Below are 26,771 nucleotides of genomic sequence, written 5' to 3'. Positions count from 1 at the left end.
TGTACGCCCTCAGGAAGTTTCAGGAAGAGGTTTATGTAAAATGAGCGCGACGTCTTCTTGACAGGTTAAACGAAAACCTTCATTTTGTTTGTTCGTCTAATTGTGCGAAGGGAAAATGTTTACGGAAAGAAAAAAGTCGGGTCTTAAGAAAATTTAGCTTATTTTGCTGCTATAGTCGTCCCCTTTCCTAGCATGGCTTTTTAACTATGTCAGCGCTGACTATTCTCAGTGCAACCATGGCAGTGCGCAGTCGCTGCTTCTTTCGCCAGTCGGCCTTTAGATGTTTCAAGACGTCAAGCTGCTGCAGGACTGTCATGCCTGCCTGGGTTATTGATGAATATGGAGGCAATGATGTTCTGCGACTGAGCAAAAATGCGATTTTACCTGTCATCAACTACCCCAATGAGGTTATTGTCAAGGTGTTTGCTGCGGGACTTAACCCCATTGACGTCAGCATGAGAGGTGAGGTATTGGTTCCATATTCAAACGTTGCAAAATATGGAAAGTAATATATATATATATTTTTAAATGCCTAACTCTTACTCATTGTATTTAGATGCATGGGCACCCTGTGGAATCGAATTGTTTCAGTTCCTATGACATCAATAGAATAGAATAGAGTTTTATTGTCATTATTACAGTGAACAGGTTCAAAGAACAAGGAAATTGGAGCAGACCCCCCAAGGTGCATACACAATAGTATATGAATATAAATAAATAGTAAAAAAGATATAAAGTATAGATGGGTTATACTATGGGTATACATACTTGCCAACCTTGAGACCTCCGATTTCGAGGCGTGGTCGGGGGTGGGGCGGGGGGCGTGGTTAAGAGGGGAGGAGTATATTTATATTATTCATATATTATATATATACGGGCTTCACGGTGAAAGAGGGGTTAGTGCGGCTGCCTCACAATACGAAGGCCCTGCAGTCCAGGGTTCAATCCCAGGCTTGGGATCTTTCTGTGTGGAGTTTGCATGTTTTCCCCGTGACTGCGTGGGTTCCTTCCGGGTACTCCGGCTTCCTCCCACTTCCATGTCTTTGCATGCAAAGACATTTACCTGGGGATAGGTTGATTGGCAACACTAAATTGGCCCTAGTGTGTGAATGTGAGTGTGAATGTTGTCTATCTATGTTGGCCCTGCGATGAGGTGGCGACTTGTCCAGGGTGTAAGCGCCTTCCGCCCGATTGTAACTGAGATAGGCGCCAGCGCCCCCCGTGACCCCAAAAGGGAATAAGCGGTAAAAGATGGATGGATATATTATATATATTATATTATTTATTATTATCATTGTTTATTGTGAGCGAACTGTGGTGCTGAATTTCCCCCAGGGATCAATAAAGTACATTCTATTCTAGATTTACAGCTAGATTCACCAAGTCAAGTATTTCATATATATATATATATATATATATATATATATATATATATATTTCGGGAGATTTTTCGGGAGAAAATTTGTCCCGGGAGGTTTTCGGGAGAGGCGCTGAATTTCGTGAGTCTCCCGGAAAATCCGGGAGGGTTGGCAAGTATGCTTGTAAAGGGCTTTTCTACCTTCAAGGTACTCAAAGCGCTTTGACACTGTTTCCACATTTACACACTGATGGTGGGAGCTGCCGTGCAAGGCACTAACCACGACCCATCAGGAGCAAGGGTAAAGTGTCTTGCTCAAGGACACAACGGACGTGGCTAGGTTGGTAGAAGCTGGGGATCAAACCAGGAACCCTCAGGTTGCTGGCACGGCCGCTCTTCCAACTGTGCGATGGATGGATGGATGGCGTGACAGGTTATTGCACATTATTCTTTTTCAAAGTCCAGTAATAATGCACTTATCAAGAGACCATTGAGCTATATTGCACATTCAAACATTATTGCACATTATAGTCAGGTTATTGCACATTATTCTATTTCACAGTCCAGTACTATTGCACTTATCAGGAGGCCATTTAGGATACATCACACAGTCCAACATTATTGCACATTATAGTCCCAAAAATAAAAGACATGGCACATGAGGACATGACAAACACATTGTGCTCACTCAGGGCCTGTTTAATGCTACTATGGCTCTTGGGTAAAAACTGTTTTTTAATGTATTTGTGTCCGCTTTTATCACCCTATAGTGTCTGCCCGCGAGGGCAGCAGTTATAGGTGGCAGTGCCCTGGGTGGAGAGAGTCTTTCAGGGTGCTCTGTGCTTTCCTTCAACAAATCAAAATATCTTCCATTCTGTTAGGTGGCTATGGTGCTGCAACATTGTCCATGAAAAGAGACCCTCTCAACATGAAACAGTTGGGCAATGAGTTCCCGCTCACCCTGGGTAGAGATGTGTCTGGGGTCATCATGGAATGCGGCCTGGCTGTAAAGTACTTCAGAGAATATGACGAGGTAAACACAAAGTACAGTCACTCTATTGCTGATTTCTTGTATTCCTATTATACATATTTTTGGACTTACAAGCATAGAAATGGCAAAATTGATTAAAAATACTAATATTACAGTAGTATTGGCCACGAGATGCGACCAAACCAATCAGAGCGCACGGTTCAGTATAGTGGCCACTCAGGCAGCATTACACTAATTCATTAGTGTATAAGTGACTACCTTGGTGCTCCAAGGGCTGTCATAATGGTGAACATATCAGAAAGCTGTAGCTATAAAAATATTAATGTTATTTACGGAAATTCATTTAGGGCCGAAACCAATTAACAGTGTTTAAACGTGGGTTTCCTGTACTTTTTTATGACATCTGTAGTAGCTTAAAATAATATTCATGCACTTTTCACATTTTATTTTAGGACCACAAACAAATATATTTGTGAAGGGGACCACACGGAAAAATGTAGCATGCAAAAAAGTATTCAGTCCCTTGATTCAGCACTAAGGCTTTTTACTGAAAATTAAATTGAATCATTAAAATATTCAGCAGAAATTCCACAACTTCGGAATGTGTAATTGGGTACATTCCCAGTGAATAATTTTGCATTTCAAACTTTTCAATTTTGATTGAAAAAAGAAAAACAAAATGATAAAAAAACGTGAAAATCTCACATTATTTGTACTACACGAGTGTGTGCCAGTTAGTGTTGGTCTTTGATGTGTTCAACTGAATTTAAAATGTATTTTTAAAAAGTCATGTAGGGTTTTGACAAGAGCAGTGATTCTCAAAGTTTTTTCACCAGGTAATGACCAACATTAAAATACAGTAGTGTAGTAGGCCTAAATATTCCTTAAAACAAGGCAGAGGAATAAGTGTATTAAATATTTCTGGCCACTGAAAAAACACACACAGTTTGAACGGTAACACTGTCTTTAAATATTTAATTAAGTAATTATTTGGGGTACTACTAGATAGAGCCCTTAATCACTGGACTAGAATATTGTACATATATAGGACTTTTTTAGGGTGTTATTTATGACTCATTTGAGGTTTGGAACATAACCCCAGCTAATAGCATTTTTTTTTAATATTGTTGTGTGTTCTTTTGTCACTTAACATTTGATGTATTATTGTGTTTCGACACTTTTATGACATATTGAGGGATTTCTGCCTTGTTCAGGTGTGGGCTGCCATCCCACCATGGAAGCAGGGCAGCTTGGCTGAGTTTGTGGTCCTGAGCGCCAATGAGGTAAGATTGATGTTTTTGACATGTTTTTAAAACAAGGGCCTGAACTATGTGTGTTTGTACTTTGTGTTTAGGTGTCCCTCAAACCAAGGTCACTGAGCCACACAGAGGCCGCAGCCATCCCGTACGTGGCGACCACAGCCTGGTCGGCGCTCGTTAACACAGGAGGACTCACTAAAGACAATTGTGCCAACAAGCGGTGAGCAATCACACGCACCCAATATCTAATTTTGTTAATATCAAAGCCAAAATAATTCATACTGTGGATAATTTGGTTTACTGTAATAGTTTATTTGTTTCAAACGTATTTACAGTATTGAAGGTCACATGATTACACTGACAAGTCAACATGTCTGAAAAGGAGTAGGAAGAAGCATAGTTTATTTTATATTGTGACTTCTTAATGTCTCAGCAATCTGACAGTCTGTTCACTCCCTGAGTTTACACACAATTTGTTTTTGGATATTCAAACAGACTTAGGCAAGGGATATGTGAAAATGTGTAATAATAAATAGGTTAGTTTATTCAGTGATTAACTAAAAGAAGGAAAAAGTGTAGAAAATGCAATACAAAAAATGAAAAAATATATACAGGGGTAAAAATAGTAACAAAGACATTGAGTGACGTATAAACATACATATTACATCTGAACTTTTTTCTCTAAAGTGCCAAATGCCTACACATAACTTTACTTCTTCTGGTATAGTATATATTTTTATTGTATTGTGTAGTTATATGTATATGGTAATTAATATTCTGTGACTGTAAAATGTTTGCATGTTGATGCTTTTATGTATTGTGTAATTTTACTTTTATGCTTTTACTTGTAATTGTATTGAGTTCGTGGACCCCAGGAAGGTTGTTGTGGCAACCAGCTAATGAGGATCCTTAATAAAAATAAAAATCAATAGTGTATACTGTATATAGGGTATGTAAGTGAAGTTATTCTAAGCTGGTAAATAGATTTCAAAAAGTATTATTATTGTATGAGTAATATTTAGTTCCAACAGTCACTATGTAAAATATTCCCAAAGGGCAAATAGAAATCTAGCTGTGGGCCGCAAATTTCCCCCCAGTAAAATAATATTAAATAAAGATAAAAATAAACTAATAATGCAATGAACAACATCAGAATAATGTGTTATTTTTCTTCTAACTACTTTGTAAGTAAACACTGTAAACTAACACTGTCATACTCTTTTCTTTCTTTTTTAAAATAAGTTACTAGGACCCCTTAGAAGGTGCAAACTATTCTCAGTATTGTCAGATATGACAATACACATAATAAAAACAAAATGCTTTACAATTTTAATATTTTTTCTTACTATCAGTAACTCAATTTTTGTTGCGTCATCTCCAAATTCACGTTAACTCCAAATGTGCATGAACATACTTTATATATTTATTGTTGACACAAAATTTACTGTAGTATATTTAACATAAATGTGTACAAAAGATGGCAAGATGACACATTGGTGCTTTTGTTGACCCTTTTCATCTCTATCACAGTATTTTGATCCTCGGTGGGTCCGGGGGAGTTGGAACGTTTGCCATCCAGGTACTGTATATCTGCACTTCGCAATACGGGTGGTCCTCAGGTTACGCAACAGTTCTGTTCCTTCGGCGCATTTTAGTGCAAGTTGATTGGTGTCCTTGGTGACGATGAGAGCTCTCTTTGTGGATGAAGATCCTCTGAGCAGCTTTCAAGTGCCTTCCTCTCTTCAGCCATATATCTGCTGTGTCATGCCCTTTTGCTGGTGTTTAAATTGCCCCCCACCACACGTCTGTAGAAGCTCCGCAGGATTGAGCTCCCTAGTCCTGCATGCCGTAGAGACGCTGGTTCCAGGTGAAGTCCCTGGATAGATGAACCCTAGTATACTTAAAGCTGGAGACTATTTCCAAAGCTGCTCTTCTGATTTGCAGGAGGGATGTGCAACTACTAGTTCTCAAGCCAGTCTTGTCATTACAGACCAAATTTAAGTTTATCATTTAATAGAGCACATTTGTAAAACGAGGACCACCTGTGCTCTCTTTTATCCGTCAAATATTTACTTATATGTACTGTATATGCAGTGGCCCACCGTTTTATTTGTTGTTTTAGCAATACTATGATGCCCTCATATAACAAGAATAGAACTAAATAGTAGGGGTGTCGCGATAAAACTTTTGGGGGAAAAAAGAAAACATTTTACACATATCGCAGTCTTGGGTATTGGCCGATATTGATATTTAAACGATACAATATCAGCACAAATCGGTGTCCATATTTTTATAATTTTGTGGTGCAGAATGTTAGAAAAAGCTTGAAAATAATTAGAATACATTGATAGGTATGAGAAACACTCACCTTTTGACAAATCTGTGCTGTCTAGAAATTGGAGTGGTAATTTGTTTTTGGCCATAATAATTAAAATAAAGCTCATGAGTTGAATAAGTAATGAGTAAGTTGAATGATGCGGACGTGTTTGTTACTGGAATCTTTCGCACATGCTTCTGTCTTGGAGACTTTGTATACATAAGTAATATTCAACAATAAATATTTAATGCTTTTTTATTTTGATACATTTCATGTTTTATTGTTCAATTAAGGACACTTATTACCTATGTTTAGCTTGTGTGCTATTGTATGCTTTGCTGCCGTTTAGCTGAAAGCTTGTTGTAGCCTAAAGTATTCGCTAAAATACAAGACCAACCTTGTGTGTTTGAGGACATTTAGATGTTTACTGGTGGTCCAGCTTTGCTTAAGTAAAAATGCTGCAGGACTGCTTGTATCGGACATTTTAGATGCAAGACGATATCATTTGATACTAGCTTTTTCATTGCTGATATAAGACTGATATCCATATCGGAGCGGGACGCCCTACTAAATAGTGCCCAGGGGAGTTTTGTTTGTTGTCCAACAACAAAATGCAAACAAATCACAATCTCAGCCTGGAAAAATTAAGAGCATTAGTTCAGAAAGGGCATCTGCTCTTAAAAACAAAGTCATCAAAATCTTTAATGAGGTAAACTAAAGGAAGAACAAAGATAGCAAGCAAGGTCATCTCTGTAAAAGTAGGCAGCTTTATGTGGAGCTGCTAGGGGAAAGTCAAGTGCCCTGCTCAATGGAATCTGGGGGGACATTGTTATTCAGAAATTGAAAAACATTTTGCACAAGCTGCTGACTGTTTTACCGGGTATCCGTGCGGTACGGATACCAACTACCCGAGGTCATTTTGCTGAATATTTGTATTTCATTTTAAGATGCTGAAAGCGTGGGGAGCCCATGTGACAGTCACTTGCTCCCACAATGCCGAGCACTTAGTCAGGCAACTTGGAGCGGACCATGTGGTGAACTACACAACCGGACCTGTTGAGGTGCCGCTTGCTGCCTTGGACAAGTGAGAGACTTCCAGACACAATGGCTCCATTTTATTCTCATATCCCCCTCTAAAATATTCCTCCCCCCCTCCTAATGAAGGTTCGACCTGATCCTGGATAATATTGGGGGCGATACAGAACGCTGGGCGCTGAATCTGCTCAAACCTTGGAGTGGTGCTAAGTACGTCGCCCTAGTTACACCTTTCCTCCAGAACACTGACACTCTGGGGCTGGCTGATGGAATGCTGAAGACCGCTGCCACTGTGACCAGCAAGGCTCTTAAGGTAGGAAAAAGTCACCTGCTTAGCATCTTTTTGGACATGAAGGTACATTCCATCCTTTAAATTGTATTATTTCTAATGTACATGTACAGTAAATAAACAGTGGGTACAGAACATTATGAGCCCTTTAAATTGTTCACTCTGTTTCAGCGCAGCCATTTGCTAGAATCAAAAAAGTTAATTTTATTTCTTGTTAAAAGGTACACTCAGCTTCCCATCTTGAAAGAAAAAAACTGAAATGTAGAAATGTTTGCAAATTCACAATTGTTTTTTTAAATACATGTACATAAGTATTCACAGCCTTTGGTCAGTACTTTGATGCACCTTTGGCAGCAATTACAGCCTCAAGACTTTTTGAATGTGATGACAAGCTTGGCACACCTATCTCTGGGCAGTTTCACTTATTCCTCTTTGCAGCACCTCTCAAGCTCCATCAGGTTGGATGGGAAGTCTTGGTTTTCATCCAGGATGTCTCTGTACATTGCTGCATTCATATTTCCCTTTATCCTGACGAGTCTCCCAGTTTTGGTCGCTGAAAACTATCCCCACAGCATGATTCTGCCACTGGAGGGATGGTATTGGCCTGGTGATGAGGGGTACCTGATTTTCTCCAAACATGATGCCTGGCATTCACGCCAAAGATTTTAATCTTTGTCTCATCAGACAGAGAAATTTGTTTCTCATGGTCTGAGAGTCTTACAGGTGCATTTTGGCAAACATTTTGCTAAGAAATGGCCTCTGTCTGACCACTATTCCATACATGCCTGATTGGTGGATTGCAGCAGAGATGGATGTCCTTCTGGAAGGTTCTCCTCTCCCAGAGGAATTCCGTAGCTCTGACAGAATGACCAAATGCTTCTTGATCACCTCCCTGACTAGACTAAGATGAATGCAGAAATGTACAGAGACATCCTGGATGAAAACCAACACTTCACATTCCACCTGATGGAGCTTGAGGGGTGCTGCAAAGAGGAATAAGTGAAACTGCCCAAAGATAGGTGTGCCACGCTTGTGGCATCCCATTCAAAAAGTATTGAGGCTGTAATTGCTGCCAAAGGTGCATCAACAAAGTACTGAGCAAAGGTTTTGAATACATGTGATGAGTTTTTTATTTTTAAACCAATTTGCAAACATTTCTACATTTCTGTTTTTTCTGTCAAGATGGGCTGCTGAGTGTACCTTAATGAGAAATAAAATATATATGTTTTTAATTCAGCTAATTGCTTCAATGAAACAAAGAGTTAACATTTTAAACTTTCCGTACTCAGTACAATTATTAGAAAAGCTATATTTGCCACATAAGTGCTAGGTTGTGATCATATTCAAAATATTATATTAAGGGTTTTTTTATAATGAGACCTCAATGAATTTAGGTTAGGTGGCATCCTGTCAAGTGCTTGCACTGCAAAACTGCCATGCAGTTGTGGCTTGCAATACTTGTGCACAGGAATCACTATACTTTGTGCTGAGCACAAGCATTTTATTATTCTTCATCCATCCATTTTCTACCGCTTTTCCCTTTTGGGGTTACAGGGGTGGCTGGAGCCTATCCCAGCTGCACTTGGGCGGAAGGCGGGGTACACCCTGGACAAGTCGCCCTCATCGCAGGGCCAACACAGAGACAACACTCACATTCACACACTAGGGCCAATTTAGTCTCGGTATGCAATTATTTAAAAAAAAAAATAAAGGTAATATTGGTATATTTCTTTATTTATTTTCATTAAAATGTTTTCAAAGAATCCTTTCAACAAGAATGCAAACATGGTGCCAATGTTGTGAGCCCCAACTGGTTTGTCACAGAATGAATGAAAGATCCATGTTGTTGACATTACTGTGTAACAAATACTAAGAAACACCATGTGTGGTTTTCTTTAGTGCAAGCATTATTAAAAAATGATTTCAAATTAGCGTTATTGCCAGAATCGATGCGGTTGGTTGAAAATACACGGATGTAATTTTATACATAAAAATGTATTGAAAGTACAGCACATGACAGATATTGTATCTGCTGTACTGTGCGTGCGCTGTGCACCATTTTGCCCAATGTGACCACATTAGGTTCTACTGCCACCATGTGGTCACAATAATCATACCTAATGTTAATAATAAATACAAATAAATCATATGCTACCGTGCAATCAGTCATTACGATGTCATTGAATCTGCACATGTAATCGATGTAAGCCGGTTGGCAAACACCCTGACACTTTAATAAAAAAATTTAAATGTCCAAGGTGACTCTTAATTTATTTATTTTTATTAATCAGTCCAACAAACTAATACACAATAATACCATAATAGTATAATTCCAATTCCAAAACCCAAACTGGCCCACCAACTTTCAAAATAGCAACCAACAGAGCAATTGAGAAAACACAAACATGACAAAACAATCCAAAAGTAGTCAAACAAAAATGAATAACAGTATCAATTTTAATCTGAATTCCAACATAGCTGTGATTAGAAGTCCCTTATTGACATTATCATCACAGCCATTAATAAAAAATAAAATAAAACATTTATAAAATGAACAATAGTGTCACAGTGGATTACACTTGCATTGCATCTCATAAGCTTGACAACACACTGTGTCCAATATTTGAACATTGAGCTGACAGCTCAGGCTTTTAGCTATTTGACCAGCACTCTGGACTCTCAATCAATCAATCTGTACCAGGCATACTCACACCCACGGTCAACGGATGGATCCAGTATTGAATGAACATACCTGTCCACATATCTCAACTTTTCTGCTTTCTTTAGTACTCTCATTGTCAAATCTGCTAATTTCCTAGTGAATATGAAGGAGAAACTAGGACATGTTAGATAACACCTCAAAACAAGTACAATCAATTCCCTTTGTCATAATTGGTAAGAAGCCCTACCCTGCTTTCAAAAGCATAAGTTATGTGTTGTCATGTGATTCAATGTTTGTATTCACAAAACATAAAACGGAGTCCAGCTCAGGTGATTTTCAGAGACACAGGAAGAGAATGTTATCTTCCTCAAAAGGCATCTCAAATAATGTGTTTAATGTTTTTGACTTTTTAAACAAATACAGAAGTTGAGTTTTTTTCATTGGTATGCTTTTACTGTGTTGCAGCACCTTGTTAAGGGGGTCCACTACCGCTGGGGGTTCTTTGCACCAAGTGGTCCAGCATTGGATGAAATACGGGAAATGGTGGATGCAGGACAGGTATGAAATATTTTGATTGCATAGTCTGGAAAGAAAGATGTGACAAGGTGGTACTGAAAATTCCATGAACTTGATAATATTGCAATTCAAACATGCTTGTGCAGATTGTGTTAAAGAAAATGCAACAAGATGTTTTCAGAGTTCATGGATGCTTTACTCACACTTACCCTGCTGGTTTCTTATCAGATACATGCAGTAGTAGAAGAGACTTTCAGCTTCGCTCAGGTTCCCCAGGCCTTTGAGAAAGTGGAGAAGGGCCACGCCAGAGGAAAGACTGTAGTCCAGATTAATACTAGGACCAACGATGCATAGCACACTGCCAAAGACTAAATGTACTGATGAATGTGTGTGTAAAGACTATTTCAACATGATATATGCTTGAATACTAAATAAAAAATAAATAAAAATGTTTGTCTGACAAGATTGTTAAACATTAGCATTAGGTGTTCCGATCCGATGTTGACGAGCAAAGAAACAGGCATTGGATGATATCGGCTTGTATCTAAACTCTGATACAAAGCAGTCCTGCAGTGTGTTTACTTGTGCCAATCCTGAAAGCCAGTTAATATCTAAATGTCCTTCAATAAACACACAAGGTTGGTCTTTTCTTGAATTTTAGTCAAATTGTTTACAAAAGGTACACAAGCTAGACATACGTAAAGTGAAGTGAATTATATTTATATAGCGCTTTTCTCAAAGTGACTCAAAGCGCTTTACATAGTGAAACCCAATATCTAATTTTTACATTTAAACCAGTGTGGGAGCCACTGGGAGCAGGTGGGTAAAGTGTCTTGCCCAAGGACACAACGGCAGTGACTAGGATGGCAGAAGCGGGGATCGAACCTGTAACCCTCAAGTTGCTGGCACGGCCGCTCTACCAACCGGGCTATACCGCCCCACGTCATGACTTTGCTTTGGTTGTACAATTTTGCAGTCTAAAACACATTTGTCATTACAAACAAGTTGCATATTACTCACCGACTCAAAGTCTCCAAGGAAGATGTATATTAGAAAGTATAGAGTAACAAATGTGTCCCCATCGCTGAACTTACTCTTATCATGACCTTCACTTAATTATCGTGGCCACTGGGTGTTGCCCAAAAAAAAAAAAAAAAAGACCAATTCAACTTAGAGACAGCATAAGTCCATAAATAGGGGATTGTTTTTTATACTATTCTGTTTAGGTAATTTCACTTAAACCTTTCTAACAGTCCGTACTAGAAAATAGTACGATTATGTATGATTGGTGCTCTTATTGTTATTGGTGTCGTACAGGAAGTGAAAAGGACACCCCTAATTAGCATTAAATAATTCAATGGTGGTATTCAGCACTTTCACCTACATTGATGCTAAATTCAGTGCAACATCCACTGACCTTAATTGTATTTAATTGTGGCCAATGATTAAAAAGTCAGTTATTACTTTGTGCCACAGCTTAAGCTTATTTTGCTAAAACATTGTCTTCCAGATTTTCCCATTAGAGGTCCTCACAGTGAGTCAATTGCCTCATTTGTTTAGCTTAGTTTTCAAGCTGGATTTAACCCTTTAATCACACACCTGCCATGGCTGGATGTTGTTGGGGCGCCAACTGGGAATTGAACCTGCATCGAGCATTTTACATGCCTAAAATGATACAATTAAATGTTAAGTGTTCTTCAACCCGTTTTTGTTTACATATTTACAACAGCAGGTAAAGGCGTCATTTGAAACTCAATGTGAAAATTTACAACACATGAAATATTATTAGTAGTATCAAAAACAAAATATCTTTGGGAGAATGGACTTCCATCAACATGAGGAAACAGACACCTTAGGTTAGAAAAGTACCAAAAGTTGACAAGAGGTATGCAGCATTGAAACAGGGCTGACAATCAACATGTAAAAGAGACGTGCGTAGCTAAATAAAAGACTAAAACAACAATATCAATGAAATTAAATAGAAGTGTTAAATTAATGTTAAATCTAAAACCAGAACATGGTGAACCTCCTTACGGAGGGTCCAAATGCTACAAGAGTGCAGAATGATTGTGCAAAGTCCCACTCGGTCTGAGTGAAGTGAGTCCTGCGGTGGAGCTGCGTCACTGGGACCAAAAGTCCATTAGTGGAGCTGGCCGCAGAACGGCTGCTCATATCACAAGATCTCCGGTGTCCATCTTTGGTTTGGTTTTCCCTCTTCGAACGTGTTGAGGATCACCTGGTTCTTGTCGTACTGAAGACCTCCTGTGACACAACACGATGTTAGAACACAATGAAAACAAGAAAAAAATAAGTTGTGCTTCAAAATGATGCAAAGAAAATCTACACAATGATTAAATGCAAACTATGCAACATTTTTGAAAAATATAAGTTGCATAGCGGAATATTTGAGGCTTGGTAATTGCAGCCTTGAATAAGTCAATATGACATCATGGATTTTGATACAGCAGGCAAGTAGACACATAATTTGTATAGTGCCTACTGAGATGAGAGAGAAAGCATTCAGAACTTAGTTGCAAGTCTTTTAAATATTGTAAATTCTGGACTACTTTTTTTTCTACCCTTTGAACTGTGTGGCTTCTAAAACGGGGTAGCTAATTGATGGATCTTTGCTGACTCCCAAAATGCAAATAGTTTTCATAAAAAAAAAACATGCAAAGAGACTGTGTGTTGTTGTTTTTGCTATGGCGCCATCTTTTGCTGACTGCAGGTTCTGCTGGGTAAACATCTACAGCATATATGTCAAACATATGGCCCGTGGGCCAGATCAGGCTCACCAACAGGTTTTATCCGGCCCACGAGATGAATTTGCTAAGTATAAAAATGAGCTAAACTTTTTGAATGAAAGAAACTGTTGTTCTAAATGTGTCCGCAATTCTTTGTGTACACTGCTGGCAAGAGCGCATACAATTTGAGAGGGGGCGGCGCTATGTGTCCTGTTAGGAAAGGAGAATAGAGGCAACACTTCCTCGTTTGGACACTGCGTACCTATTAGTCATAGTGTACAAAGCACGGGTTGTTACTTGAATGTCAAAAATGTTTCTGGTAATGTAACCTCAGACATTTCTACCGCGCCCAAAAAATTACTTTAATAATCTGTACATTTCGTGTTGTATTTATGACTGGATGGAGACACATTTTCAGGGCGCATATAAATATGCTGAAATAATATGTAACCCTTTTAACTTCAGGTGGAATTCATTAAATTAATCCAAATTCACAAGTTTTGTTGTAGATGATGCTACATATGATCAGAATAAACCATGTTAGTACATACTGTTTCATTTCATCTACTGATAGATTAAAAATTAACACCAACTGGAGCATTCTAAATCTCGACCAGACTCAATTGCACCTATCTGACGGACAACCATTATCACATCATTCATTCAGAAAGTATTAAAAAAAACATAATGATTTGTACATTTTCAGAATGTACTTTGTCTATTTTTAGACAAAGAAAAAAAATCTATTTTTAGATTATCATGCCATGATTTTACCAATCCGGCCAATTTGAAAATAGATTTTCCTTCATGTGGCCCCTGAGCTAAAATGAGTGTAACAGCCCCGATCTACAGTGGGTTTTTTGTATATTTTAAATTAAATGCACCAATATGGTAAATGGAGACTGACGGAGAGAGAGAAAAATCTGACCTTTGACCTCTAAGACCAGGTCAGGATGAAAGTGGCAGCAAATTAAACCATCTGAGGTGATGTTCCACAGCTGGTTGTCTTTGCCTCTCTCAGGAGACACGCACAGTCGACTTCCTGCCATCACCACATTACCCGCCGTCTCCAGGCAACAGTCCTCAGCCAACTGGAAGCAAACAGGAAGTGAGTTATTGTCGGTCTGACACCTCAACAGATTTCTGTACTTAATCACAAAAAATATTCTCAACAGAAAATCCGACAACTGCTTTAACAGCTTTTATAAGCTAAAAAGCAATCCGTTCCATTAACACAAAAGGGAAAGACTAAAAATAACTCAAATGGTATTTCCTGCAAACACAATGGACTAAAAATAAATAGTTAAGAAGCTAATGAAACTAGAGTGCGTGTATCGAACCTGAAGTTCCTGAAAATGAATTTACAAAGTCCAATGGTGGTGGTTTTAGTTGCGTTACAGTGCTTTAAATGACAACTATTCATTTCACAATGACTATCTGGAACAGTACAAAAACCTGTATATCACCCCCATTAACATTTGGGTTTATAGGTAAGAGTTCCCTAGAATGACATTTTTACATAAGTTAAAAGGATGAAAACACGTTGTCTTTGAATAGCGCAAGTAAGTGCTACACATATACAGTTGTGGTCAAAAGTTTACATACACTTGTAAGGAACATAATGTCAACAACTCTTATTTTTTGTGAAAGAGTGGCCCTGCGATGAGGTGGCGACTTGTCCAGGGTGTACCCTGCCTTCCGCCCGATTGTAGCTGAGATAGGCGCCAGCGCCCCCCGCGACCCCAAAAGGGAATAAGCGGTAGAAAATGGATGGATGGATGGATGATTGGAGCACATACTTGTTGGTCACAAAAAACATTCATGAAGTTTGGTTCTTCTATGAATTTACAAACCCCGTTTCCATATGAGTTGGGAAGTTAGATGTAAAGATCAACAGAATACAATGATTTGCGAATCATTTTAAACCCAAATTCAATTGAATGCACTACAAAGACCAGATATTTGATGTTCAAAATCGTAAACTTTATTTCTTTTTTGCAAATAATTAACTTTTTTTTTTTTTTTTTGGGTCGCGGGGGGCGCTGGCGCCTATTTCAGCTACAATCGGGCGGGAGGCGGAAAAATGGATGGATGGATAATTAACTTAGAATTTCATGGCTGCAACACGTGCCAAAGTAGTTGGGAAAGGGCATGTTCACCACTGTGTTACATGACCTTTTCTTTTAACAACACTCAATAAACGTTTGGGAACTGAGGAAAGTAATTGTTGAAGCTTTGAAAATGGAATTCTTTCCCACTCTTGTTTTATGTAGCGCTTTAGTCGTTCAACAGTCCGGGGTCTCCGCTGTCGTATTTTACACTTCATAATGCGCCACGCATTTTCGATGGGAGACAGGTCTGGACTGCAGGCGGGCCAGGAAAGTACCCGCACTCTTTTACTACGAAGCCACGCTGTTGTAACACGTGGCTTGGCATTGTCTTGCTGAAGTAAGCAGTGTCTTCCATGATAACGTTGCTTGGATGACAAAATATGTCGCTCCAAAACCTGTACGGACCATTCAGCATTAATGGTGCCTTCACAGATGTGTAAGTTACCACGTCCACAGTTTCCAAATATAATTTAAAATGTGGACTCGTCAGACCACAAGACACTTTTCCACTTTGCATCAGTCCATCTTGGATGAGATCAGGCCTAGCGAAGCGGGTTGCGTTTCTGGGTGATGTTGATAAATGGGTTTGGCTTTGCACAGTAGAGTTTTAACTTGCACTTACAGATGTAGCGACCAACTGTAGTTACTGACAGTGGTTTTATGAAGTGTTCCTGAGCCCATGTGGTGATATCCTTTACACAATGATGTCGGTTTTTGACGCAGTACCGCCTGAGGGATCAAAAGTCCGTAATATCATCGCTTATGTCCAGTGATTTTTTCCAGATTCTCTGAAACTTTTGATGATTTTACGGACCGTAGATGGAAAAATCCCTAAATTCCTTGCAATAGCTCATTGAGAAATGTTGTTCTAAAACTGTCTGACCATTTGCTTACAAAGTGGTGACCCTCGCCCCATCCTTGTTTGTGAATTACTGAGCATTTTATGGAAGCTGCTTTTATACCCAATCATGGCACCCAACTGTTCCCAATTAACCTGCACACCTGTGGGATGTTCCAAATAAGTGTTTGATGAGCATTCCTCAACTTTACCAGTATTTATTGCCACCTTTCCCAACTTTTTTTTCACATGTAGCTGGCATCAAATTCTAAAGTTAATAGTTATTGGCAAACAAAAAAAGGTTTATCAGTTTGAACATCAAATATGCTGTCTTTGTAGTATACTGAATATGGGTTGAAAATGATTTGCAAATCATTGTATTCCGTTTATATTTACATCTCACACAATTTCCCAACTCATATGGAAACCGTGTTTGTATTATGGGTCTACTGAAAATGTGACCAAATCTGATGGGTTAAAAGTATACATACAGCAATGTTAATATTTGGTTACATGTCCCTTGGTAAGTTTCACTGCAATAAGGTGCTTTTGGTTGCCATCCACAAGCTTCTGGTTGAATTTTTGACTACTTCTCTTGACAAAATTTGTGGATTTAAGCTAACTTTGTTGGTTTCTGACATGCATTTGTTTCTTCAGCATTGTCCACATGTTCTCAATGGGGTTTAAGTCAGGACTTTGGAAAGGCCATTCTAAAACCTTAATTATAGCCCGCTTTAGCCATTCTTTTCCCACTTTTGTGTGTGTGACAATCATTGGTACTTAACTAAACTTTTGACGTGTATTTGGGGTCACTGTCCTGTTGGAACACCCAACTGCACCCAAGACCCAACCTCCGGGCTGATGATTTTAAGTTGTCCTGAAGAATTTGGAGGTAATCCTCTTTTTTCATTATCCCATTTACTCTCTGTAAAGCACCAGTTCCATTGGCAGCAAAACAGGCCCAGGGCATAATACTACCACCCACATATGCGGTCCTCTCCAAGGTTTCTCATAGTCATCATTGTCGACGTCCCACTGGGGGGAGTTTTTCCTTGCCCTTATGTTGGCCCTCCCGAGGATGTCGTTGTGGTTTGTGCAGCCCTTTGAGGCACTTGTGATTTAGGGCTATATAAATAAACATTGATTGATTGATATTGTAATGTGTATAACACACTAGTAATGTACACCTTGCAGGTAAGTTGTCCGTCACGATAGAGCCAGAGCTGTTCCACCCCTCCTGTGTCCTCCACAGCATGCACCCTCATCAGCTGGATATCTTCCAGTGCCCCCGTCAACGACATCACACAACCTGTCTCTTTGTTCCGCAGGCGGATACAAATCTGTTTCTGTGGGAGATACCAGCAACACAGCATGACAACCTTTTCACATTGTTTTGATCCACTTTTCATACAGTACCTGCAACAGCGGGCGTAGAGACCCAACTCCTTTCCAGCCGCTGAACATGCACCAGTCCACCACTTGTCCCGACTGGAGCATGACCTGTCGGCCGCGGTAGTTGCTGCCTTCATACAAAAGCCACCTGGAAGGAATACACCTGATTTATATACCAGACAATGTAAAGAAAATTAAACAGCAAGTAAAAAAAATCTTCATGTTTCGTGACTTCTTAACATATTTGGCACCATTACTACTTTAAATTAGATGTGTCAATGCTTAACTCAGCTAGCAGCATTTAAGGAATTTCATGGGGCCCTGTCAGAAACTTGGGAAGACGACGAACATTAAACATCCTTTAGCACACTCTTCTTTATTGCTTTAAGATCTTGACTTAGTTATGAGGTGTATATGACAATAAAGTTATAAGTCATCATAGGTCTTATGTGTTACTACTCATTTGTTTACGTCAGGGGTACACTTCCATTTTATGTGTTAGCAATAGTGCGGCTTTACAGTTTATTTTATGTGATCCAATGACAAGGCTGTATTTTGGTGTAAATATTCACAGAAATAAAATGAATTAATATACATAATTGTAATCATATACATGATTGTAATTGCTGCCAAATGTCCAATTATATTTTTATGTAATTAGAGGGTTTAACCCAGCATACACCGAATAACTTTATTTCTAATTTGATAAGCCATTAGAAAGAATGAGATTTCTATATTACAGGTTCCCAACACAAAATGCCGCAAAAAATAAGTACAAGCCTATTGCATTTAGGGCTGGGCGATATTGCCTTTTTTTTAATATCGCGACATTTTTAGGCCATATCGCGATATATGATATATATTACGATATTTTGCCTTGGCCTTGAATGATCACTTGATGCATATAATCACAGCAGTATGATGATTATATGTGTCTACATTAAAACATTCTTCTTCATACTGCATTCATATACAGTGTGCTACTTTTAAACTTTCATGCAGAGAGGGAAATCACAACTAAGTCAATTGACCAAAAGTCAATTAGTGCTGTCAAACAATCACACATTTTAAATAAAGTCAATCTAAGGGTTGCAGCAGATTAAATTTGATTACAAACAGGAAAACATAATTCTTTTTAGACTCTATATATGTATACATACACACATACATATATATATATATATATATATATATATATATATATATATATATATATGTGTCTACATGTATATACACATACAGTATACTGTATATTTGCTGCAAGAAGATTCATATCGTCACAGCTGATAGCATTGAATACAAAAAGAGATCAACCCTCTCATCTGAAAAGGTAAATATGCTTGTTTGGATAAACACCCAGGAAAAGGAAGCGTAAATGCAAATGTAGATAGTGCACTACGTAAAGTTGTTTACATACGTTTAATATTTGTACCTTGTTTGCCATATTATTGCAAATGCTTCAAATATGTGCACTTTTTTCTTACTATACTGGCTGTCACCAAGTTTTGAGCAAATTAATGACTTGTAGTTATGTAAAACGTTTAAAAACATTCCTGGATTACATTCTGACAAAAAAATTGCATTTGTGTCCAAATATTGGTAACTTTACATAAGCAAATTTTATTTATGCAAACGAGTAATAACCTGTGGTTAACCACGATAAATTACAAGTCAAGTGTGTGATCCCCTGCGACCCCAAAAGGGAATAAGCGGTAGAAAATGGATGGATGGATATATACTGTACATATACATATATATATATATATATCCATCCATCCATCCATCCATTTTCTACCGCTTATTCCCTTTGGGGTCGCGGGGGGCGCTGGCGCCTATCTCAGCTACAATCGGGCGGAAGGCGGGGTACACCCTGGACATATATATATATATATATATATATATATATATATATGCATACACACTTCCTAACCTTGGCTGTTGAAAAGGATGGTAAGGCCTGTCACTATCATGTATTGACTGCCACAAAAATCGTATGAGGAAATCATTACCAGCAAATTAATTCAGGTTCTTGTAATAAAAACTGTCAACATGATCAGATGAAATCAATCAACTGAAAACATGACATCCCATGTGTAAATACTGTATGTGATGTAGTTACGCAAGTAGACAATGTACATACTTTCCTCCTTCCACCACCAGGGAGCGTATGTGAGCACCCAAGCCTGCCTGGTGCATGTTCACAGCCCCTTTAGTCAGCACCGACCTCCGACCTCGACAGCCAACTTTGCTGAATAGCAGAATTGAGGGCAGGGACAACTCCTAAACAAAAGAGCAGAGAGTTTCCTAATTTACAAAAACACTGACACAATCGCAGCAAAGACACAAACAGTACTCACATGCCCAGTGGTCTGCATGGAGCGCACCCTCACATCTGAGGATGGGAAGCCCATGAACTCAGTGTCGGGGTATTCTCCCTCCTCAAGCAAGTACATGTTGTCTGTGAAGTTACCGCCTTCATACGCGATCCAGCTGAAACATGAAGATACAGTCACATTATCACAATGGTCATAGTTTGGTTTGTTTGGAAATCGCTAAACTAAATTACAAGGAGGTAAATAAATTACTAGTGATTAAGATATGAGTTGTATTGAACGGTTTGGCAAATCCATAAATACTCAACAAAACACAGAAACCCCCTAAAAATATAATGATAATAATTAAAATAATAAATAAACAAATAAAACAACAAAAAAACAAAAACAAATGAGCACTTTAACATGTCAGTTACTTTTATTGATGCATGTTTTACGTATTTTTGGCCAACATTTTTTGTTAAATTAAAGGAGCCATACGTAATAATCAATAGTCAAGTCATCATTAAATGGGCCTGATATGTCAAAAGGCATTAATAAATCATTTTCTTTTCGAATACCTTAATAACTGACAACAGTAGTTCAGCCGGGATATGCTCATTTCAAAATTAGATTTACAGCCCAAAAATCGTGTTATTGTTTTCATTTGGATACCCCGTCCTCCACCATTTGACCAATGAGTAAGTCTGTGAGTGTGTCACCTCCAGGTTGCCAGTTACGCACCACCACCTTTGTCTAGCTACTGCCACTGGTAAAGTTACTAAACATGTCAGAACTTAGTAAATCTAAAAGGCGTCGTTACAATTTTCAACTTAATCATGACAAAGCCAGGAACAAAACAAGGATTTGTATTGAGGATGTCTTAGAAAGATGGAGACAATTGAAGGCGTAGAAGATTTTTTCATCTGACGCCAAACTTGCTAATTTCCTCCGCATTTATGTTTTTTAATTACTTGTAATGAATGGAAATGGACAATTGGTATGTAGACTATATAGCCCAATACAGTCTATGATCTTATCGAACAAAACTAGTATGTTTGTGCAACGAAAACTTAGTGTGAAGGTGATTCGCTCCTTGTGTAATGCTTAGCATGCTAGCCCGGTCAATGACACATCAACATAAAGGCTAACGGGGGAAATATATGCCCGTTAGCTTGTATGTCAATGTGTATTCGAACTGACAGGGCAAAATATTTTTGTGACAAATATAACCTATGTTTTAGTGTCGGTGCCTCTTTAGTTCTAAATATGCTGATACGCTGACGAAATGGGTTTCAACATTAGCACGGTTGTCATCATGGCAATTTGGTAGTACTGACAATAACCATGTGATTGCCATTTGTTGTGATATCGTAAGCAGAAATGACTTACTTCTTCCGGAAAATAGCTTAATTTCTGTGTAAAATTTGTTATTGACAAAGCGCTTGTCTATTCAGCTAGTATGGTCCCAGCACCTCAACCCCCAGTAAGAGGCAGTGGAAGTTTGAAGTTCCTTGGAGTAGCCCAGTCGATAGAGCTGGATTCGGCTGTGTATCTGGCAAACTCATTCAGGGAGAGAGGGAGGGAGGGAACTACAGAATTTTGACTGTGATTGCAGTACCGTTTCTGCCCACATTGTTACATATGGCACCTTTAAGTCCGCTTAATAGCTTATACTGTATGTGTTACAGTGCAGTGTTGTGGTGATCGAGAAACATATAGCATGCACTTAACGGGACTTCTGCTTGCAAATTAGGAGTGAATTCCACTAACAACAACAGCAGCTAATCTTGGTGCTATTGTATCTTCGCCGTGACAATTGAGTTGAATAATTGTTGGCAGAACAACTTTTTGATGTACTGTACTTTATTTTCGACTCCTGCCTCATCAATAACACTTCTCTACATTGGTAAGCCTTTTGCATGGAGTTATGTACTTAACAAAAAAAGGTGAAATAACTGAAAACATGTTTTATATTCTAGTTTCTTCAGAATAGCCACCCTTTGTTCTGATTCCTTTTTCGCACACTGTTGGCATTCTCTCGATGAGCTGCAAGAGATAGTATATGTATATGGATGTATTGATATACATACTGTATGTGTGTGCATATATATATACATATATACATATATATATATATATATATATGTATATACACACACACACACATACAGTACATATCTGTCAGGCATACACAGGAAGTGTATTAACATTGTGTAATATGCCACACTGGGATAATGATGACATTTTGATATTTCTATGCTCATGTGTGATCAGATTAACTGTTGTTTAAAACAGTCATTATTTTCCAGCAGGGTTTAATACTGATTAGATGTGGCTACGGTACCTGCCAGCCAAGACCTTACAGGACCTGGTCACAAAGTCCTCACCAAGAGCAGTTACACTGTCTTCCAGGACCATCAGTTTACCCTGGAAGTTGGGTTCAGTAAACAGCTTCACCTGAACAGCAATACAGCACACACAGGAGTAACAGAAAAATGTCAAACAAAGCGTTATACGATCTCACATACAGTACATCTTAAGAACAAAAACGTTTTGAGACAGTAAATAAAGATAATCTTCATATCAGGTACTAAATCCAGCAAATAACTAAAGAAAAAAAATCCTTAATATTGTTGAGACAAATTCCATTCAAAAAAAGGAGCTGTGCTCGAGCACTTGAATCATAAATCTTTCACTTCACAAATATTCTATTTCTCTGCTTTCAATTCTATGGGAACCGTTTGGGGGGAGGCCATTTTCTGTTCCAGGATTACCCTTGTGCCAATTGCACAAGGGGACTATTGAATTAAATCTCGAACATTGTGAGTCTTTGTAAGAAACATCTGACCTCACAAATGCTCTTTTGGATGAATGGAGAAAAACTCTCAGAGTTTCCAAAATACTGCAGAAAATCTTCCAAGAAGTATCAACGCTGTTACTGTATACTATCACTGCAACAAGTGAGGTCTACTTGATTATTTCTGGAAGTGTCTAAATACTTTTTTTCCATATGGTGTAGGTTATGAGAAGTGCATCTTCTGCATACCTTGAACTTGGAGTTCATCAATGAGTCCTTTAAAAAAAGACAAGGAGAGGAATTAAAATTAAGATTCAAAACTAAAAGGACTTCTTGTTCCTAGAGGAGATGATCTTACATTGAAGACTGGTTGGATGGATGCTATTTTAAAGGTCTGGGCACCCCAGTCCTCCGGATTTGTGTACAGGCCTCTCTCTAGGATGTGGAGCTCACCACTGAATCCAGGATTTTCAAATGCCACCCATCTGCCACAAAGGGAAGTTCACAATGCAACTTTGTACATCAAAATGAATATGCTTTAGATGAGCAAATATCACAATTCAATTAAATTAGTATCACGAGAAAATCCTGTGTTTAAAAAAAAATGTTAGTTACATGACTTAGTATATCAAAATTAATATGGTATTACAGTGATAGACGAGAAAGATTGCCACTGGCCGTGAAAAACATAAAGCTGCAAACTTAGAGACGTACAGTATATGTATCACAACAAATGCTATAAGGACGCATTTTCAGCATAAACTAAATGTGTGTGCCAACTTAAAATAATTAATTGGAATGTTCTCTTTATGTTAACTTATTTATATGGAATGGTAAAGAACATATAAAACAAAACACCCACCCAAAAAAACAGGTCGTCATTTTGTTTAAATCAGAGAGAAGTGAGACAATGAGAGCCCATGGTTATGATTATGGTTATCCACCCATTCATTTTTTACCGCCAGTCCCTTTTGGGGTAGTGGGGGGCGCTGGAGCCTGTCTCAGCTGCATTCGGGCGGAAGGTGGGGTATTTATGGTTTGAGTTTATTTTAAATATGCATACAATTACAACATGATTCATCACAATGGTAATAAATTGGCACCCAATTTAAGCCTGGAAATTCGAGAAAGACATGAAAAGACGCTTGGTTCCACCCCCCTTTTTCTTGAGGAAGATTATGAGTCATTCATCAACTAAACGTGAACATATCAATATACCATCAGACAGCATCCCACTGACAGCTGACATTGTACAGTAAGCAATGTTTTATTGTTTGTTGGGTCTCAAGAAATCTGTCGTGAGTAGTAATTAGTGATGTTGTCAAAAGAAAAAGTGAACGTTGTGATGCATTTGTGAAATTAATGCGCCGATATATGCTTTATTTAGGCAAAATACATAAATATTACATGTTATCATGAATGTGCCTGTTGATGCATGAAATATACAGTATATACTTACAGCATGTATATAAAACCTAGATGGAGGTGTTTGGATGTTATTGTAAGCGCTTTATAGGCAGAATAGAGTGAGTCTTATAGGCTACATAGTAAGCAGACTTTTAGTCCCATTTTTTTCTATTTAGAATGTATTAAAAAAATATATATATGTGTGCTTGTCTTACATAAAACATTTGAATTATAGGAAACATTTAAAAAAAAAGTGCAGTTCCCTAGTGCGAACAGACATTCAATACATTAAATGATTTCATTTGGACCGTGCTCATTAAACAATGTGCCACTTTTGCAGAAAATACACACATAATGAAGTGTACCATGACACAAACAAACAATAATCAATCAGAAAGAGAATTTATAACCTTTTCCAGCATTGATCATAATGGGACAGAATTGGACAGCGCTATAGAACCGGACACACATTTTTTTTCATACATGGACAATAATTGTTTATATTATACAGAAGTAAAATTCAATACCAACATTAATTCCAAAAACAAACTGTCAATTATTTATATTAACTGCAGAAGCTTGTATGCCAATTTTAACAATATGAAATCATTTTTGGAACAATTTAAAGAACCTTTCAAAATTATTGCTGTATCAGAAATATGGATGGATACAAAAACAGGAATGGACTTTGAACTAGAAGGATATGAACTAAATTATATTAATAGATTAAATAAGAATGGAGGCGGAGTTGGTGTGTATGTGATGAAGGACTTCCATTACAGGGTGGTAAAAAACATGTCACCAGCTATTGACAATGTGTTAGAGTGTATAACCATTGAGATATGTCATGAAAGAAGTAGAAATGTATTGATCAGTTGTACAAATAGAACACCCAACTCGAATATTGAAGGATTTGAAGACTGGATTAAGGGAACTTTCAGTGGAAGCAGTCATAAAGTACTTTTTAATGTGGAGACTTCAATATAGATCTCTTGAACCCCAATAAGCAAAAGTCCATTAATGATTTAATAGATACAATGTACAGTATGAGTTTGTATCCCCAAATCACAAAGCCAACCAGAATTGCAAGTCATAGTGCTACACTTATTGATAATATCTTCACTAATGTCTTTGATAATAATATAACAAGTGGACTGTTAACAACCGACATCAGTGACCATCTGCCAGTTTTTACCATTTATGATGGAAATTACAAGAAGAACAACATCGACAAAAAGACATTTCAAAGACTATGCACAGAGGAAAGAATATTTTCCTTCAAGGAGGATTTGAGGAAACACACTTGGGACAATGTATACAATGAAGATGATGTAGATGATGCATATGGGAAATTTTTCAACACCTAACACTTTATGATAAACATTGTCCTTAGAAATAACTTAGTAAGACGCAAAAGAAAAACAACCAACCATGGATGACAAAAGGACTGAGAAATGCTTGTCACAAAAAAACACATTATATCGAATATTTATAACACAGAGATCCATAGAGGCAGAAAAGAAGTATAAGAAATATAAAAACAAGCTAATTGGTATACTACAAACATCTAAGAGGGAATAATACAGTCAATTATTAAACAAGAACAGAAATAATATGAGAGCAACATGGGGCATCCTAAATAGTATCATCAAAAATGTTGCTAAGAAAGATTACTCCCAGTACTTTCTAGATGGGAATACAAAAAATGACAATAAGAACCAAATAGTTAAACGTGTTAATGATTACTTTGTTAATATTGGAAAAAATCTGGAACAAACAATTCCAAATGCAGATGATGGGTCAGTTGAGAACATGAGTGACCTCATAGACAGAAATCCCAATTCCATGTTTCTTAAGAAGGTGACAAAAGAAGAAGTAATCAAAATTGTAAAAAATTGTAAATCTAAGACCTCAACCGACTGTCATGGAATAGAAATGGTAATGATAAAAAAGGTTAAAGAAGACATTTCAGAACCTCTTACATGTATTAGTAACGTATCATTTTTAACCGTCAAATTCCCTGACAAAATGAAAATTGCAAAAGTTGTACCAATTCATAAGAAGGGAGACACACACCAGTTCACTAACTACAGACCAGTTTCATTACTTCCACAATTCTCCAAAATTATGGAAAAACTATTCAATAGCAGATTAGATAAATTTATCAACAAAAGTGGGACGCTCGTGGAGAACCAATTTGAATTTAGAGCAAATATCTCAACATCAATAGCATTAATCAAAATAACAGAGGAAATTACCAATGCAATAGACGGTAAAGAATGTGCAGCCGCAGTATTCATGGATTTAACAAAAGCATTTGACACAATTAATCATGATATTTTAATACAAAAACTTGAATGATATGGCATCAGAGGTTTGGTATTGAACTGGGTAAGAAGCTATTTAACAAACAGGAAGCAAAATGTAAAGATGGGTGAAAATATGTCAACACGGTTGGATATATCTTGTGGTGTACCCCAGGGATCAATAATGGGACCAAGATTGTTCAATCTTTATATAAACGACATTTGTAAAGTTACAAAGGACTTGAAGTTAGTTTTATTTACAGACGACACAACTGCTTTCTGTTCAGGAGAGAACACAGAAGACAATACAAATAATAACAGAAGAAATGAACAAATTAAAAAAATTGTTTGATAAAAACAGACTAACTAAAATAATGCTATTTGGTAAAAGTAGAAAAGAGCATCAGACAAGAATACAAATAGATGGAGTAGATA

The 26,771-nt window shown here is 37.7% G+C and overlaps 2 protein-coding genes across 4 annotated transcripts in view; one reads left to right on the top strand and one right to left on the bottom strand.

Annotated features, from left to right (window-relative positions):
• The first annotated feature begins 11 nt into the window (after positions 1-11).
• Positions 12-11,081, top strand: rtn4ip1 (reticulon 4 interacting protein 1). 2 transcript variants are annotated; one of them, XM_061895667.1, is made up of 9 exons: positions 12-462; positions 2,239-2,390; positions 3,563-3,631; positions 3,703-3,827; positions 5,138-5,186; positions 6,872-7,008; positions 7,089-7,272; positions 10,376-10,468; positions 10,655-11,081. In XM_061895667.1, the coding sequence occupies exons 1-9, from the start codon at positions 207-209 to the stop codon at positions 10,778-10,780; spliced, it is 1,191 nt and encodes a 396-aa protein (XP_061751651.1). In that variant the 5' UTR covers positions 12-206; the 3' UTR covers positions 10,781-11,081. The 2 variants fall into 2 exon arrangements, with proteins under 2 accessions (XP_061751651.1, XP_061751652.1); XM_061895668.1 differs by lacking the exon at positions 12-462 and adding an exon at positions 840-1,790.
• Positions 11,066-26,771, bottom strand: part of crybg1a (crystallin beta-gamma domain containing 1a) — a 78,738-nt gene continuing 63,032 nt past the window's right edge. For both annotated transcript variants that reach the window (XM_061895663.1, XM_061895664.1), the window contains exons 15-23: positions 22,982-23,108; positions 22,873-22,899; positions 22,171-22,283; positions 19,869-20,001; positions 19,652-19,791; positions 17,536-17,659; positions 17,307-17,465; positions 14,099-14,261; positions 11,066-12,688 (exon numbers count right to left, since the gene is read on the bottom strand). In XM_061895663.1, coding sequence (XP_061751647.1) covers positions 12,600-12,688; positions 14,099-14,261; positions 17,307-17,465; positions 17,536-17,659; positions 19,652-19,791; positions 19,869-20,001; positions 22,171-22,283; positions 22,873-22,899; positions 22,982-23,108 — 1,075 coding nt within the window. In that variant the 3' untranslated portion in view covers positions 11,066-12,599. The remainder of the gene's footprint in view (positions 12,689-14,098; positions 14,262-17,306; positions 17,466-17,535; positions 17,660-19,651; positions 19,792-19,868; positions 20,002-22,170; positions 22,284-22,872; positions 22,900-22,981; positions 23,109-26,771) is intronic.

This window comes from Nerophis ophidion, linkage group LG03, assembly GCF_033978795.1.
Source record: "Nerophis ophidion isolate RoL-2023_Sa linkage group LG03, RoL_Noph_v1.0, whole genome shotgun sequence".
Classification (NCBI taxonomy): domain Eukaryota; kingdom Metazoa; phylum Chordata; class Actinopteri; order Syngnathiformes; family Syngnathidae; genus Nerophis; species Nerophis ophidion.
This window is presented reverse-complemented; position numbering and strand designations above follow the sequence as displayed.